Here is an 18,931-nt window from a genome sequence, read left to right as displayed (position 1 = left end):
GATGAAATCACGCAGCCCTCATGGAAAAGCCCAGCGCTAGCTCCACCCCCTTCCCTGCCTGCTTTCACGGCTCTCCACTGCCCAGAGGATGCCTACAAAGAAGATGCTTTACTAGGGTAAAAAAGGAAGTAAACATATTGGGAAAGGGACCTAGTTGGGGAGCTCTAGGAGGGTGGCTTGTCTGATTGTCATTCTGACAGCCTGAGGATTAACCAGCCTCTTCCACTTTGCGCCCTTCTTCCTCTCACTGTTCGCCGTTCGGTGATTACACCCTCTTACTCTACCCCATGGCCTCCCCCACTCTGTGTTTCCACTCTGTGTTGGTTGTTGGCTCTTCTACAACACTCAGCTTGAATTGCCTTTCCTTGCCCAGGTCCCCATCTCTCACCCTCGAATGGGTGCTCTTTGAGCCTGGGTTTCATCCCCTTTTGGACCCTCAGAGCCCAGCACGGGCCTGACCCACCCTAATGCTTGGTAAACACCTCCTGGATCACTGATCACTGAGGCTGGAACCTTCTTGGGTGGGGCTGGGTTTTCTTCTCTCCTTTTGCCCCTCCCAGTGCCCGGCACAGTCTCAGCTCCTCAGCATCACTTTCTGGTGGTCAGAGCACTAATCTCTCCCCCAGGAGGGGCCTCAGAGACACAAAATGTAGGTGCAGCCTGTGACTTCTTCTAAGTCCTTCACTTGGCAGCTGAAGCTGCCTCAGAAAACACCACCGCCCATTTGGCTGCTCAGGTCAAAATCCTAGCATCACCCTTGATTCTTCTCTCCTCTCTCTTTTTTTCCCTCATTTTTTTTTACACCCTATAAACACAATTCCTATCAGATTTACTTCGAAAATATATCCCAATTGGAAGCTCCCCATCTCCCCCGCTACCACCCTAGTCCATCTCACCATCACCCAAATCCTGGACAATTGCTACAGCTCCCCTGTAGTCTTACACCCCGACAGTCCATTCTTTACCCAAAAGCCAGAAAAAATGCAAATCAGATCACGTCAGCTCCACCCCCCTTCCTACTTCAAATTCCAATGGCTGTGCATTACATAATGGAAAAGAAAATGAAAAAGAATGCATATGTATGTACAACTGAATCACTTTGCTGTACAGCAGAAATTAACACAACACAGTAAATCAACTATACTTCAATAAAATAAATTTAAAAGCAGAATACGATTCACACATGTCAACATGGTCATTCAGATCCTGAAGCACTGGTCCCCTATCTACCTCTCTGCCCCACTCTGAGACACTCTCAGAAGTCCATACTGGACTTCCATCAGTCCCTTAAATAAGCAGGCTATTTGCTGATATTAGGGCTTTTGCACAACTTTTCTCTGCCTGGGATACTCTTCCCCAGGTCTTCACGTGGCTGATCTCATCATTCAGGTCCCACCTCAGATATCACCTAGTATGAGAGGTTTCTCTGACTACTTTATCTTACGAAGCTTCCTTCTCCCTCCTTCCCACCACCATGGTTCCTATTTCTTACCCCGTTAGAGTTTCCTTATGGCATTTAGTGCTTCTTGAAAATTTTTTAATTTGTCCACATGATTTAGTTTGTAGTTCCCTTTCAGACCACAAACACAACTGAGGCTTTGCTTGTTCCCGTTTGTTGTTTGTTTTGTTTTTTTTCCCTTTGCCAGACAGTTCTGCACATAGTATATATTGGCCTTGTTGAATGAATTATTTCCCTTATTTATAGACTGCATTTCTCCCTCTACTTACAGATCCCTCTCTAGGTTTGAGGGCTTGGAATCAACTTTCCTGAAAAGAGAGCTTCAAAGAGCTTTTGTCCAGCACAGAGACCTGGACTTCAGACTCAGTAGCTAGCAATGGCCAGGAGGAATCTCCCAAGGGGTGGCCAGAAGTCACCTAGCAAGGCCTATGCAGTACTTCTAAGTCAGATCCTAGTAAATGTGCACAGATCCAGAAAATTCATAGAGAGCTAGCACATAGAGGTGCTCAATATAAATGTCTGAATTAATAAATGAATGTTAGAGGTTCTTAAACTTTGACATGCATCAGAATCTTCTACAGAGCCTGTCAAAGAGAAAAGATGCCTTGGCCCTTCTCTAGACTTACTGAACCAGTGCCTCCGGGGGTGGGCTCCAGGAATCTGTATTTTTAAGAAGTGCCACTTTAGAAACACGTGAAATGGACCATCCGCTTAAAGTAGTGGTCCTTTCACTATTTGGTATGTATCAGATTCACATGTGAAGGTTTTATACAATACAGCTACCCGGGTCCCACCCCCAGCACCATGACTGAAGGCATTCTCCTTTGCTGTAAGGCAGGTGTCGACAACTGTACTAAATACACATGCAGTGTTTTATAGATACACAAAGCATTTCCCTTAGTCCTTATCTGATTCCAGGCCTAGGTTTTAGACCTCAGCCCATCACACAGAATCTGTATTCTCTGAAGAACCCCGCATGCGGCCACCATTTACCCAGGGAAGTTTTGCAGCAGTGGGAGCAATAGGGCAAAAGAAGGTTTTCTGTGCAGTCACTTACCGTAACTCCAAGATGCTGGTCACGTTTCGGGAGGGAAAGATGCGCCGGATGTAATTGAAGTCACCAACGAAGAGGCTCCCATCGACTCCAAAAGCCAGAGCTACTGGGGCTAGCAGCTTGTTGCCTTCAGCAAGGCCGTTGCAGCTGGGACAGGAAATGCTCCGGCGGCGGCCGTTGCCCATGATGCTGGTGATGATGGCGGGCTGCTGGGTCAGGAACTGGTTCTCCCCAGTGCCCTTGTGTAGGATTCCTGGGGCAGGGGCAGTAAATGGGGGCAGTTACTGCAGCCCTCTGGGGAGGACACTTCTATCGGCTTACTGAGGATGAGGGGAAGTGACAGAGGGAAGAGAAACAGTAGGAAACGCCAACTTTGGGGAGCTCCCCAACTTCCTCATGATGCTGAGAGAGCTATAATAGGATAGGTAAACCCCAAGGCCGTGGTACGGGGTAAGACAACATTTGTAGAGATCACTGAAGAAGAATTGTGAGGTACACTAATGTGGATGGTCTGGAAAAACCAGCTCAACATTCCTTGACATTTAAAAGGAGAAGGTGGTAAAACCTACGAGTATTTTGGTCATTTGATGAAAAAGAGCTGCGGGAAGGGGAGGGGGCTACCACTTAAATGTCAAGGCTGGAGAGAAGGTTCCAGAGGCAAGACTAGGCCGTGTTTGGGAAAAGGAAATGTGCTCACATACCACTTTTAACGTTGAGGATGTGATGTTTGTCCAGGGACCAGCCCCCGAGGTTGGAAGGGTCCAGCTCAAATCCCTGAAGGAGGGCTGTCCTTTTCTCCCACAGGATGAGACTGGGGCAGGTCTCATATTCAAACCCGACAGACACTGAAAGATAAAAGGGGGTGGGGCAGAGTGGGAGATGAGAGAGTTTACTTGATTACTCCAGAGCCCTCCAGCAGGAATGAGAAACTTGTGCTCACGGTAATATAGATTCAGCTCAAAAAACTCACTCGAGGCAGGCTGATTGCTTTTCTCCTTGTGATTCCATACAATATTAAATTCAAATTTCAAGCTGAACTCAACCTTGAAACTTTACACAGTAGTAGTCTGTGGGGATGGAAAGACCTTTCCAATGAACAGTTGGCTTTCAAAAATGACCCCAGTGATGGGGAGGGAAGAGATGAATCATTTAGAAACTGAATACAACGCTCCTTTAGAGACGGACAGGAGACCGTTTCCCTCAGCCTGCTGTTCACGGCCTGCATTCGCTATTATTTTGTGTTATTTATTTTCACTCACTAGGAGAAAGACCTATGGAAGCTTTGTGGCTCATTTATAAGGAGATTCTGGAGGCAACAGCTTGTGTTAGCTGAGGCACTTTGTACATTCACTGAGGATTCCAGAGAGTTCCAAGTGAGGCAGGCATGGGGACACAGCCTGCCAATTATGTGGCAATTCAGTGGGGAACAGAATCCAAAAACTATAAAAATCCTGCATTTGCCACATGGACAAATAGGAGAGAGGGGTGGGAGAAGAAGGATTTTAGTCCCAATTCTGTTCCAGCTCACACTTCCTCGTGGCTCCATCTCTCCCGTGTGTAAAACAGAGCAAGTGAAGCCTCAGTTTCTCAGAGAGATGTCATGAGGACAGAGGAGACAAAACGCCGAGATGCCATACATTTTTATTTGGAACGCCGCTTTAGAAACATGAGGCATTGTTATTATGGCTGTTCCTTCTACATTAAATTCTTAACTATGTGTGTCACCTTTGGGGATTCTCCGCAGCTTCTTTTAAATCCTGAGATATAGGAGTGTTGAAATGAAGGAAAGATACATTGTATCTTTTAAAAAAAACCATGTATGTACTGGCTTGTCCTCTGAAAATTCCAAGAAACAATGACCAACTCAGTAGCAAAGAGAAGTGCTAGTGCCTGGTTTGTGGCCTTGAAATATTATTTCTCATTACAAGGAATCAGGGCTCCTTGAAGAAACGGCTGGAGCAAGAAATGAACAATAGGAGACCAGGCGATTTTATCACACCAGATAGCAAGGAAGGAAATAAAATCTACTAGGGCCAAGTCAAAAGAATTTGGGAATCAGCTTGAAGAAGCTTCCACTGACCAAAGATGAGACAATTTGACTATTAGGAAAGATAATAACTTCAATGGATATATTAGAGGTATTTCATCCTGTGAGTTCATAATGGTATTTAAAAACACTGATTTGCCACCAATAGAGGATATGAGAGAGCCAACTTATTATGTTGAAAACTGGTAAATAAAGGGAAAGAATCAAGCATTTATCCTTTCTTTCTTATTTGAACTGTACCTCAAATAACCAAGTAGTTAATGAGAAAGTATCTCTATATAAAAGTATTCTAGCTAGTAAGTAATAAAGAAGCAATGACAGAATTAAAATATCATTTTGCAATTCCTAATGACCTAATGAATCTAGGCAATGAGCATCAATGCTGCTGAAATCACAAAAGAATAGACAAGCTGACATTAGTCACCTCCAGACAGAAGAAGACAGACCATCTATCAAGCTGTCTTGCTTAAAAAAAAAAAATCAAAGAATAAAATACTTAGGAATAAATTTAACCAAGGAGGTGAAAGGCCTGTACACTGAAAATGACAAGAAAGTGATGAAAGAAACTGGAGAAGACACAAATAAATGGAAAGATACTCCATGCTCATGGATTAGAAGAATTAATATTGTTAAAATGTCCATACTACCCAAAGCAAAGTACAGATTCAATGTAATCCCTATCAAAATTCCAATGCTATTTTTTCACAGATATAGAAAAAACACTCCTAAAATCTGTATGGAACCACAAAACCCTGAACTGTCAAAGCTATCTTGAGAAGAAGAACAAAGCTGGAAGCATCACATGCTCAGATTTCAAACTATATTGCACAGCTATAGTAACCAAAACAGTATGGTGCTGGCAGGAAAACAGACACAAAGATCAATGGAATAGATTAGGGAGTCCAGAAATAAACCCAAGCATACATAGTCTATTAATTTATGACAAAGGAGCCAAGAATATACAATGGGCAAAGGACACTCTCTTCAATAAATGGGTTGGGAAAGCTGGACAACCACATGTGAAAAAAAGAAAAGAAAAGAAAAGGAAAAGAAAAAGAAATTGTATCACTCTATGCCACTCACAAAAATGAACTCAAATGGATTAAAAGCTTGAATGTAAGACCTAAAACCATAGAACTCCTAGAAGAAAACACAGGCAATAAGCTCCTTAACATCAGTCATTGCAATGATTTTTTAAATTTGACACCCAAAGGAAAGGAAACTAAAGCAAAAAGGAACAAGTGGGACTACATCAAACTAAAAAGCTTCTGCACAGCAAAGGAAACCATCCATAAAATGATAAAGAAACCTACTGAATGAGAGAAAATATTTGCAAATCATATATCTGATAAGGGGCTAATGTCCAAAGTATATAAAGAACTTATACCACTGGACAGCCAAAAACCAAAGAACCCAATTAAAAAATGGGCAAAGGAACTGAATAGACATCTATCCAAGGAAGACATACACAAGGCCAATGGTATGTGAAAAGATGCTCAGCATCACTAATCTTCAGGGAAATGCAAATCAAACCTACGATGAGATATCACCTCACACCTGTCAGAATGGCTATCATCAAAAAGAGGATGTGGAGGAAAGGAATGCTTGTGCGCTGTTGGTGGGAATGTAAACTGGTGCAGCCATTATGGAAAACAGTATGGAGGTTTCTCAAAAACTTAAAAATAAAACTACCATAGGATCCAGCAATTCCACTTCTTGGTATCTATCTGGAGGAAACAAAAACATCAACAGTGAAAAGATATATGCACCCCTATACTCGTTGCAGCATTACTTACAATAGCTAAGATATAGAAACAACCAAGGTGTCCATCGACAGATGAATGGATAAAAATGATGTGATATACAATCAATGAAATATTATTCAGCCATAAAAAAGAATGAAATCTTGCCATTTGTGACAACATGAATAGACTTTGAGGGCATTATGTTAAGTGAAATAAGTCAGATAAAGAAAGACAAATACTGTATAATCTCACCTATATGTGGATCTAAAAATTTGTGTAAATAGGAATATCATTTGCTCTAAATACCTCAATGTTTTATTGTGAGAAACAGTAAATTTTGGGGACTTCCCTGGTGACACAGTGGTTAAGAATCTGCCTGCCAATTCAGGGGACATGGGTTCGAGCCCTGGTCCGGGAAGATCCCACATGCCACAGAGCAACTAAGCCCATGCACCACAACTACTGAGCCTGTGCTCTAGAGCCTGCGAGCCACAGCTACTGAAGCCTGCGCGCCTAGAGCCTGTGCTCCACAACAAAGAAGCCGCCACAGTGAGAAGCCTGTGCACTGCAATGAAGAGTAGCCCCCGCTCACCACAACTAGAGAAAGCTTGCATGCACCAACGAAGACCCAACACAGCCAAAAATAAATAAATAAAATTTTTTGATGAAATCTAAGTAATGTTTTTAAAGTGTTTATGAAACAAAGATGATCATAAGCAGAATAAAAAAAAATAAAAACAAACAATCCAAAAGACAAAAAGCCAAGCTCATGTACAGGGAACAGATTGGTGGTTGCCAGAGGAAGGGGCTGGGTGGACCAAACAGGTGAAGAAAGTCAAAAGATACAAACTTTCAGTTAAAAAATAAATGAGGGCTTCCCTGGTGGCGCAGTGGTTGAGAATCTGCCTGCCAATGCAGGGGACACGGGTTCGAGTCCTGGTCCAGGAGGATCCCACATGCCGCGGAGCAACTAGGCCCGTGAGCCACAACTACTGAGCCTGCGCGTCTGGAGCCTGTGCTCCGCAACGAGAGAGGCCGCAATAGTGAGAGGCCCGCGAACCGCGATGAAGAGTGGCCCCCGCTCGCCGCAACTAGAGAAAGCCCTCGCACAGAAAAGCGAAGACCCAACACAGCCATAAATAAATAAAAATTAAAAAAAAAAACAATTAAAAAAAATGAGTCACAGGGATGTGATATACAACATGGTAACTATAATTAGTAATGCCATACTGTACATTTGAAAGTTGCTAAGAGAGTAGATCTTAAAAGTTCTCATCACCAGAAAAAAATTTTGTAACTATGTATGGTGACAGATGTTAACTAGATCTACTGTAGTCATCATTTTGCAATATATACAAATATCAAATCATTATGTTGTATACATTATATGTCAGTTACACCTCAAAAAAGTTGGTATAGATAAAATATCAAACTTGAACCTAGAAAGCCTCAAGGTCCAACTATCAATTTATAGGAGATATAGGACAGAGGAATATGTTAAACAGCCACAGGTGTGCAATCAGAAAACAAACCAGACTATGGGAAATGCTACAGGCAAACAATACAGTTTCTTCAACAAATAAATCATAAAACCTAAAAAAAGAGGTTGAAATGGAAGGAGAAACCATAGATTAAAATAATTGAAGAGAAATCAACCAGTTGCACAAGGTGGATCTCATCTGGATTCATAGTAAGTACAGGTAAAAATCTATAGTAATTACACAAAGGAACATGAGAGAAAGTCAAAGTAACTAATACCAAAGACAGCAAAAAAAGAAAGAAGGAACAATGGATCACAAAAGGGCCAGAAAACAAAGAATAAAATGACAATACTAAGTCCCTATCATTAATTAGTTTAAATGTAAACAGATTAAATTCGCCAATCAAAAGACATGAAATGGCTGAACGAATAAAACCAACAAGAGCCAATGTTATGATGCCTATAAGAGACTCACTATAGCCATAAGGACCCATATGGACTGAGAATGAAGGTATGGAAAAAGGCGTTTCAAACTTTCAAGCAAATGGTAATCCCATCCCCCCCAAAAAGCAGGGGTAGCTATATTTATATCACACAAAATAGACTTCAAACTAAGAGTGTTAAAAAGAGACAAAGAAGGCCATTATATAATGGTAAAGTGGTAGATACATCAAGAAGATATAACAGTTATAAATATTTATGCACCCAACAGTGGAGCACATAGATATATAAAGCACAAACTAGCAGAGCTAAAAGGAGAAATAAACCATAATAGGATAAAGCTGGGGACTTGAATATCCCACTCTCAAAAATGGACAGATCATCCAGACAGAAAGTCATAAAGGAAATAGAGGATTTGAACAACACTATAGGCCAAATGGACCTAACAAACATACATAGAACATTCTATCCAACAATGGCAGAAGTGTATGTGGAACATTTTCTAGGATAGACCATATGTTAGGCCACAAAACAAGTCTTAGCAAATTCAGGAAGATTAAAATCATACCAAATATCTTCTCTGACCACAATGCCATGAAACTAGAACTCAATAACAAGAGGAAAACTGGAAAATTAAAAAATATATGGAAATTAAAAAACACTCTCCTGAATAACCAATAGATTAAGGAAGAAACTAAAGGGGAAATAAAAAGAGACAAATTAAAATGGAAACACAAATACCAGAACTTCTGGGATGCATTAAAAGCCAGTTCTGGGGCTTCCCTGATGGCACAGTGGTTGAGAGTCTGCCTGCCAGTGCAGGGGACACGGGTTCGAGCCCTGGTCTGGGAAGATCCCACATGCCGCGGAGCAACTAGGCCTGTGAGCCACAATTACTGAGCCTGCGCGTCTGGAGCCTGTGCTCCGCAACAAGAGAGGCCGCGATAGTGAGAGGCCCACGCACCGCGATGAAGAGTGGCCCCCGCTTGCCACAACTAGAGAAAGCCCTCGCACAGAAACGAAGACCCAACTCAGCCATAAATAAATTAAAAAAAAAAAAAAAAAAAAGCCAGTTCTAAGAGGGAAGTTCATAGCAATAAGCACCTACATTAAGGAAGATCCCAAATAAACAATCTAATTTTGTGCCTTAAGGAACTAGAAAAAGAAGAACAAACTGAGCCCGAAGTTAGCAGAATAAAGGAAATAATAAATATTGGAGCATAAATGAATAAAATAGAAAAGAGAAAAACAGTAGAAAAGGTTAACCAAACAAAGAGTTGGTTCTTTAAAAAGATAAACAAAATTGACAAACCCTTAATTAGACTACCTAGGGAAAAAAGAGAAGACCCAAATAAACAAAATTATGAATGAATAAGGACACATTATTTAATAATTTATACTACAGAAATACAAAGGATCATAAGAGGCTCCTCTGAATAACTATACACCAACAAACTGAACAACCTAGAAGAAATGGAAAAATTCTTAAAGACATACAACTTACCAAGACTGCATCAGGAAGAAATAGAAAATCTGAATGACCAATTGCTGGTCTGGAAGAAATAGAAAATCTGAACGACCAATTGCTGGTCTGGAAGAAATAGAAAATCTGAACGACCAATTGCTAGTAAAGAGATTGAATCAGTAATCAAAAATCTCCCAATGAAGAAAAGCTTAGGACCAGATGGCTTCACTGGTGAATTTTCCCAAACATTTTAAGAAGAATCAACACCAATCCTTCTCAAACTCTTCCAAAAAATCAAAGAGGAGGGAACACTTTCCCAACCTCATTTTCAAGGCCAGCATTACCCTGATACCAAAACCAGAAAAGGACACTATCAGAAAAGGAAACTACAGGTCAGTATCCCTGATAAGTACAGATGCAAAAATTCTCAATAAAATACTAGCAAATCAAATTCAGCATCACATTAAAATGATCATACACCATGATCCAGTGGGATTTATCTCTGGGATGCAAGGATGTTTCAACATATGCAAATTAATCAATGTGATAATCCAATTAACAGGATAAAAGAAAAAATCATACGATTATTTCAAGAGGTGCAGAAAAAGCATTTGACAATACTCAACATCCATTCATGATAAAAACTCTGAACAATATAGGCATAGAAAAAACCCAACTCAACAAAATAAAGGCCATATATGACAAGCCCGCAGCTAACATCATACTCAATGGAAAACTGTTGAAAGCTTTTCCTCTAAGATCAGGAACAAGACAGGAGTGCCCATTCTCACCACTCCTAGTCAACATAGTATTAGAAGTCCTAACTGGAGTAATCAGGAAGAAAAATAAATAAGATGTATCAGAACTAGAAAGGAAGCAGTAAAATTGTCCCTATTTGCCAGCGGCATGATTTTATATATAGAAAATCCTAAAGACTCAAAAAAAAAAATGTTAAGACTTAATCAGTAAATTCAGTAAAGTCACAGGATACAAAATTAACATACAAAAACCAGTAGCATTTCTATACACCAACAATGAATTTTCTGAATAAGAAATAAAATAAATAAATTCCATGTATAATAGCATCAAAAAATACTTAGGAATACATTTAATCAAGGAGGTGAAAGATCTCTACTCTGAAAACTACAAGACATTGAAAGAAATCAAAGAAAACACAAATAAATGGAAGGTATCTTGTGTTCATGGACTGGAAGAATTAAGAGTGTTAAAATGTCAATACTACCAAAAGCCATTTATAGATTCAATGTAATTCCTATTAAGATTCCAATAGCATTTTTTTACAGAAGTAGAAAAAAACACTCCTAAAAGTTATATGGAACCACAAAAGACTCCGAGTAGCCAAAGAAATACTGAGAAAGCAGAAAAAAGCAGGATGCCTCATACTTCCTGATTTCAGGCTATATTATAAAGCCATAGTCATCAAAACTGTATGGTACTGGCATAGAAACGGACAAAGAGACAATTGGAATAGAACTGACAGCCCAGAAATAAACCCATGCATATATGGTCAACTAATATTTGACAAAGCAGCCAAGAATACTCAATGGAAGAAGACAGTCTTTTCAATAAATGGTGCCAGGATAATTGCATATTCTCATGTACTAGAATGAAACTGGACCCATATCTATACCACTTACAAAAATTAACCCAAAATGGATTAAATACTTAAATGTAAGACCTGAAACTATAAGGAAACAGGAATAAAGCTCCTTGACATGGGTCTTGGTAATGATTTTTTTGGCTATGATACCTAAAGCACAAGTAACAAAATCGAAAATAAGCAAGTGGGACTACATCAAACTAAAAAGCTTCTGCACAAGAAACCATAAAAGTGAAAAAACAACCTATATAATGGGAAAAATATTTGCAAATCGTAGATCTGATAAGGAGTTAATATCCAAAACACATAAAGAACTTATACAACTCAATAGCAAAAAAACCCAAATAATCCAATTAAAAAATGGGCAAAGGACCTGAATAGACATTTCTCCAAAGAAGATACACAAAACGCTAACAGATACATGAAAAAATGCTGAACATCACTGGTCATTAGGGAAATGCAAACGAAAAGCACAATGAGAAAACACCTCATGCCTATTAGAATGGCCACCAAAAAGACAAGGGATAACAAATGCTGGTGAGGATGTGGAGAAAAGGGGACCGTTGTGCAACGTTGGTGGGACTGGAAACAGTATGGAGGTTCCTGAAAAATTAAAAATTAAAGTACCATATGATCCAGCAATTCTACTTCTGGGAATATATCTGAAGAAATGGAAACACTATGTCAAAGAGATATTTGCACTCCCATGTTCATAGCAGCATAATCAAGATATGGGAACAATGTAAGTGTCCACTGATGGATGAATGAATAAAGAAACTGTAGTATGTATATGTGTGTGTGTGTGTGTATATATATATATATATATATATGTATATGTATACATATATATTATATACATATATACACACACATACATATATACATATGTGTGTGTGCATATATATATGTGTATATATATATATATATATATACACACACACACACACAATGAAATATTACTGAGCCATAAAAAATGGGAAATCCTACCATTTGCAACAACATGATGGAACTTGAAGGCATTATGCTAAGTGAAATAAGTCAGACAGAGAAAGCCAAACACTGTATGATCTCACTTATATGTGGAACTAAAACCAAAACAAACTCATAGAAAAACATATCAAACTTGAGGTTTACCAGAGGCAGAGAGTGGGGAACAGGGAAATTGGATGAAGGTGGTGGAAAAGTACAAACTTCCAGATACAAGATAAATAAGTACTAGGGATGTAATGTACAACATGATGACTATAGTTAATACTGCTGTATGATATACAGGAAAGTTGTTGAAAGACTAAATCCTATGAGTTCTCATCACAATTTTCCTTTCTTCTCTTCTTTTTTATTGTATCTTTATGAGAAGAAGAATGCTAGCTGAATCTATTGTGCTAATCATTTCACAATATAAGTAAATCAACTATCATGCTGTAGGTCATAAATTTATACAGTGATGTATGTCAATTATTTCTCAGTAAAGCTGGGAAAAATGAGCTAGCCATGAAAGGGAAAACCACAGATTAAAAAAATTTAAGAGAACCCAGCTATTCCCTTCTTGGTATATATCCAGAGGACACCAAAACATTAATTCAAAAAATATATACACCTCTATGTTCACTGCAGTATTATGTACAATAGCTAAGATATGGAAACAACCTAACTGTCCACTGATGGATGAATGAATAAAGAAATTGCGGTATATATAGACAATCGAATACTACTCAGCCATAAAAAGAATGAAAGCCTGCCAGTGTGACAATGTGGATGGGCCTTGAAGGTATTATGCTAAGTGAAATAAGTCAGAAGGAGAAAGACAGATCCTGAATGATTTCACTCATATGTGGAATCTAAAAAAACAAAACAAATGAACAAACAAAATAAAACAAAAACAAACTCAGAGATATAGAGATTAGATTAGTGGTTACCAGAGGGGAAGGGGTTTGGAGGGTGGGCAAAATGGGTGAAGGGGCTCAGCTGTATGGTGATGGGTACTAACTACAGTTGTGGTGGTGGTTACTTTGTAGTGTATACAGATGTCGAATTATAATGCTGTAAACCTGAAACCTATATAATAACAAAAAATTTGTTGCAAAAGGTAGATCTTATTTGGATTCTGATTCAAACAAATAAAGTACTACTTTATTTTATGATACTCATAAGGCAATTGAAATATTGAACAATGACTGGCTATTCGACATTAAGAACTTATTGTGTTTCTTTGTTGTGATATTGTTGTTAGGCTTTTAAAGTGTTTTTTAGAGATACACTCTGATATACTACAGATGAAATGATTTGATGTTTGGGACTTGCTTCAGAAAAATATGGGAGGCGGAGGAGTGGATGAAGGTAAGGAAGAAACAAGATGTGTTGATAATGGTAGGAGCTGGAGTACATGCGGTGCATTATGATATTCAGTCTTCTTTTTGATGTTGGCTATCATTTTGATATTGGCTAAAGCCTGACATAATATTTATTAAATTAGCCACTGTTTATATTTAAATGCACTCGTTACTCCAATAACTTACTACTGTCTTTAAGTTATTAACTCCACCCATTGACGAAGCAGACCACAAGGGCCATATTCTGAGCATGTGTAGCCTGCTAGGGCTGTGACTTTAGGCAACTTGCTTACCCTCTCCCTCTTGTCCCATCTGCACAATGGGGATTATGAGAGGGTCTACTTGATAGGGTTATTGAGAGGTCACCCAAGACAAAGGATTTAGCACAATGCTCTGCAGCAAGGGAGTGTCTGATAAACACTGGCTGCCAATTACAGTGAAAATTTCTGAGTTTGCTGGTTTCTTATTTTGGTAACTGACTGCAGTTCTTGAAAACCACAAGCCTACTGGTGAAGAAAATACAGGATTCTGGATTTTAATTAATCCCAGACAGCTTTTTACAAGTAAGAAAATATACTGGGTAGATTGATATGAATCCACAGCTCACAACTCTTCAAAGACCGATAACGATACGACCCTTCTCTTATGGTGGTCTTTCCCAAGTGGGAAATCACGTGATTCCCTCAGAGGCAAAGCCTGAAGCACAGCACGTGGCTTTCAGCCCCCCTCTAGCTCCGTCTTCTGGTTCTCTGGTTCTGTGCCACCTGAGAGTGTTCTCTCTGGAACATGATCGAGCCCCTGCCCACCTCTCTCCCCATCTCAAATAGTCCCCCTGTGCACTACATTCCAGCCACACTGGCCTATCTTTGTCCTTCAAAAACACCTCGCTCTTCTCTTTTTCTGCCAGGAAAAGAATGCTCTTTTCCTGATTTTCACACGGCTCCTTTTCATTCAAGTCTCTGTTTAAACATCACCTGCTGAGGAACCTTCCCTGAAGGCCCACCCACCGTTGCCCCTCTTCCTCAGTATACAACACATTTTTATTTTCATATTAGCACCTAACGCTGCTTGATATTTTCTTGTCCAGGCTGTGTTTATTATTTCGATCCCCCAGTAGAATAGGAAGTCCACGGAAGAGGACGCTTGTCTGCTTATGGACCACTGCCTCCCTAGCTACTAGAATAGTTCTTGGCACGTACTAGGAACTCAATAAATACAGGTTGATTTAATGCATGCCGAAATCCAAGAATCAATAATGGGTTGAAACTGAAACATACCAACAGCGTCAGAGAGTCCGTAGACCCTTTGGCCATAGGCATCTGTCTTGTCCCAGATGAAGGTGTAGGCCAGGTTGGGAGAGGCCTGGAATGACTTCTGGAAGAGGTGCCCCTCTACAGCTACCATCAGATGAACCTTGATGAGGTTCAGGGGCACCGTGGACTGGGTCATGGTGATCTTCAGCAGCGACTTGTAGCCTGCGGTCCTGGAGCTCAGGTAGCGAAGTTTCACGTTGGAACCAGGGAGCTCAATTTCTTCATGAAGGACCTGGAGAGGAAACGCAAGGTAGATACACTGCATCAAAGGCACCACGGCAGCTGGGCTGCTTAGAACCCAAGGCTACCTGTCTGCTACCACCCTCACCAAAGCATCACGCCTTACGGGGGAGTGCAAGAACCACTTTCCATGGCCGAGAAGAGAGAAAAAAAACCCCCAACAACCGAAACTTTATCCTGCACTACGGAGCAAAGTGGCTGAGGTTATGATTTTTGGATTAATAATTATTCTTGGTCACTGTTGTGTTTCTTTTTAAAACCACGCTGTTGGCAAAAGATGTAAATAAGAACAGCAGGCTTTATTGCTAGTTGCATGCAAGGAGGCCACAAGAGGCTGTAATTATATGAACCTGCAACTTCCATCGACAATTGCTATAAAGCAACAGGGAGGCAATAATGTAATATGCCCTCTGTCGTAACACCGATGTAGATCATTAAAGCGCCTCTTATCATGTATCTCTGTGACTAACAGGAATGAAAAGCAATTTGCAGGTGGGTTGCACATATGTGTATTGTTTTTATTCTATTCAAAGCTCCAGTGACTGCCAAAGTCTGGAAACACCTGGAATGTCCAGGAGAGATTCAGTTTTCTCTCCAGTGACTACAAATTCTACTGCGTTCTTGCTTTTTGTCCCTCCCCCTTAATATTAGTTTCTGGCTTATCCAGGCAGAGAGAGATGGTGGGCGGAAGTCAGCCAGCCAGTTTGGGTCAGGGCAGTATTGAGAGTCCCACCCTGGTACCCGGTGCTCCTACCTGGGTCTCAGGCACGATGGGATTCTGCCCAGGGGCAGCGCTGAAGAAGGTGGACAGAGGGGAGGAGATGATGATTGGATCCGGCCGGACAAAGCCACTGAGGTCACAGCTGGGGATGGAGTTCTCCTCTGTCTTCATCACCAGAGTGTCCATGGCATAAAAGCTATTCCACGGCAGCCACACGGTACGCTCTTGGCTCATGAACGGGGCTCGCTCAAAGTGCAGGGTCAAGGAGGCGCCGCCATTGGCGATCAGGTCAAACCTGGAGAGGGGGTAAGTGAGCTCACTGAGAGGGGTGAACTCACCTGCAGACCAGGTAGGTGCTCTGACCTCCAGGCTGAAGGCAGTGGGAGGGGCAGAGCAGGCAGGAGAAGAACATGGGCTTTGTGGGAACCCAAACTCTACCACTTACTAGTTGTGTGACTGTGGGCAAGTTGCTAACCCTCTCTCAGCCCCCGTTTTTTCATCTGTGAAATGGGAATAATTATACCGATGTCACGGTGTGGCTGAGAGGAGGAAATACTGTGATGAATTCAAAGTAGGGGTCAGCCGACTCCGCCCATGAGCTAAAGCCGGCCCACAACCAGTTTCGGTAAAAAGTTTTATTGGAATCCCAGCCACGCCCATTGATTGGCTTATCCTCTCCAGCTGTTTCTGACCTACAGTGGAAGAGCCTGGTAGTTTTAACAGGAACCGTATGGCATCAAAGCCTAAAATAGATACTATCTGGCCATTTACAGAAAATGTGTGTCCCCCTCCTCCCCCCGCCCCCGTGTAAAGCATTTAGCATCGCCCTAGGCTAATAGGAGTCTTCACTACATCGTGGAGTTACAATGATTCGATTCTAGGACACAGGGAGGGGCTCATGAAGGCTTTCTTTTCATCAACCTGTACTGTTTCTGATTTTTTTTTTTTTTTTTTTGGTTTCACAGAACCTTAACTTTTTTTGAGATACAATTGACATATGACATTATATTAGTTTCAGGTGTACAACATAATTCGATATTTGTATATATTGTGAAATGATCACCACCATAAATCCATTCATCACCACACCTAGTTACAATTTTTTTTTCTTGTGCTAAAAACTTTTAAGATCTGCCTCAGCAACCTTCAAATATACAATATGGTATTAGTAACTGTAGTCACCATGTTATACATACATCCCAGGACTTATTTATCACTAGAAGTGTGGACTTTTTAACCCCCTTCATCCATTTTGCCTTGTTTCTGATATTTTTTTCCAAAACACAAATTTATTTGGCATTTGGATGAAATGGTTCTTACTATTTCTGATATTTTTGACAATCGTTCTTAAACTATATTCCTGTTTTCCTCCAGAGCTGGATGGAAGTGTATTACTAGTAAAGTAAAATAAAGGTAGTTCTTCCCCAATTAATGGAAAAGAACGTTAATGGAGAGAAGTCTCTCAATTTTGTGCTTTACTCCTCCACCGGGATCTCAACTCTTTGAGGGCAGTGGTACTCCCTTGTATACACTTCAGAATCCCCAGCAACTAGCAGAGTTCCTAGATCACAGTAGAAACTCAATGAAAATATACGGACTCACTGGCTTCACTGAATTTTGGTAACACTTTTAGTGTTTTTCAATAGACATAAAATGAGTGAACATGGAACACATGACTATTAAGGTAAATATCATGGTGGAAGAGTTTATTCTATTAATTTGTTTATATTTTATTCTGGGACAGGCATGCTGCTGGGGATGCTTTTTTAAAAAAGTTTATTTATTTTTGGCTGCATTGTGTCTTTGTTGCTGCACACGGGCTTTCTCTAGTTGTGGCGAGCGGGGGCTACTCTTGGTTGCAGTGTGCGGGCTTCTCATTGCGGTGGTTTCTCTTGTTGCGGAGCACGGGCTCTAGGCGCGCGGGCTTCAGTAGTTGTGGCTTGCGGGCTCTAGAGCGCAGGATCAGTAATTGTGGCTCACGGGCTTAGTTGCTCTGAAGCATGTGGGATATTCCCAGGCCAGGGCTCAAACCCGTGTCCCCTGCATTGGCTGGCAGATTCTTAACCACTGCACCACCAGGGACGCCCGGGGATGGTTTTGTATAGGGTACAGGAGAGTCAAATGTTTTGAAGTGAAATTGTTCCTCGTTGGGATGATAGCATCAAACCACCCATATCTGTGGCACACACCAGTACGCAACAGATTGTGGGATTCCTCGGAGCATTTCCAAACACATCCTGTGACTTCCAGGGCTTTGCTACCTGGACAAGCTGAAGAATCACCGATCCATGAGGTTGGATAGATGAGCTGGGAAGTGGATTTAGGCGATAATTAGTCAGGAAGCAGCTGAGAGGGATGGGGCAGCATAAGGTGGGGAGAAACATCAGACCAAGGACTCAGAATTGTCCTCTGGTGTCGTCACAGGACTTACAGGGCAAGAACACTGTCTTCTAAGAATGAACAAGCACCGAGGCAGCTCGGCATGGTACACCTTCACAGTCCTAGTGCTTTCAGCTAATTAGAACTGCCTGCACCTAGTGAATACCGAGAATATTTGGTTTCAGAGGTGAAAATAGGAGGACAGGGCTACTGTGGGCTGGTGATTTTTGAAACTACCTGCAAGGCTACCTTAGGACATGAGGAAAAAAGACCAGATTCTTCACCAGAGAAAGGCAAGATTCACAGCACATGATACGTTTATGATTTTCCAGGTTCCGGTTTTATAGAAAAAGTGTTGCATCAGATTTACATCAACCGTCTCCTCTTTCATTTGGGATAGAATACAATAGTGTGTCTGTGTGTGTTTTAAGGCTAGGGTGGGTGAGTTGTTTTCCCTCTTCCCACCGATTTCGTTTCTTCTTTTTATCTTTTTCTTTAAATTTCAAGTCCATGCCCAACGGATTAAGGAAACGACAGAGCTTTCATCTTGGTGACGGCTGCATGGGTGCGGGTTTTCAATCAGAAGATAATAGGGAAAGGTTGCCTCCTTCACACCGCAGGGTGACGGCTAAATGT

General features: G+C 40.9%; 1 protein-coding gene across 14 annotated transcripts in view; it reads right to left on the bottom strand.

Moving 5' to 3' along the window:
• Positions 1 to 18,931, bottom strand: part of TENM2 (teneurin transmembrane protein 2) — a 590,108-nt gene that overhangs the window by 77,056 nt on the left and 494,121 nt on the right. For all 14 annotated transcript variants that reach the window (XM_082378741.1, XM_082378737.1, XM_082378738.1 and 11 more), the window contains 4 exons: positions 15,950 to 16,211; positions 14,920 to 15,187; positions 3,215 to 3,358; positions 2,517 to 2,766 (listed from right to left, as the gene is read on the bottom strand). In XM_082378741.1, coding sequence (XP_082234867.1) covers positions 2,517 to 2,766; positions 3,215 to 3,358; positions 14,920 to 15,187; positions 15,950 to 16,211 — 924 coding nt within the window. The remainder of the gene's footprint in view (positions 1 to 2,516; positions 2,767 to 3,214; positions 3,359 to 14,919; positions 15,188 to 15,949; positions 16,212 to 18,931) is intronic.

Source organism: Balaenoptera borealis (assembly GCF_965194805.1).
Source record: "Balaenoptera borealis genome assembly, chromosome: 2".
In the NCBI taxonomy this organism is placed as follows: Eukaryota; Metazoa; Chordata; class Mammalia; order Artiodactyla; family Balaenopteridae; genus Balaenoptera; species Balaenoptera borealis.
Note: the sequence above shows the minus strand (reverse complement) of the source record. Positions and strands in the feature narration are given on the sequence as shown.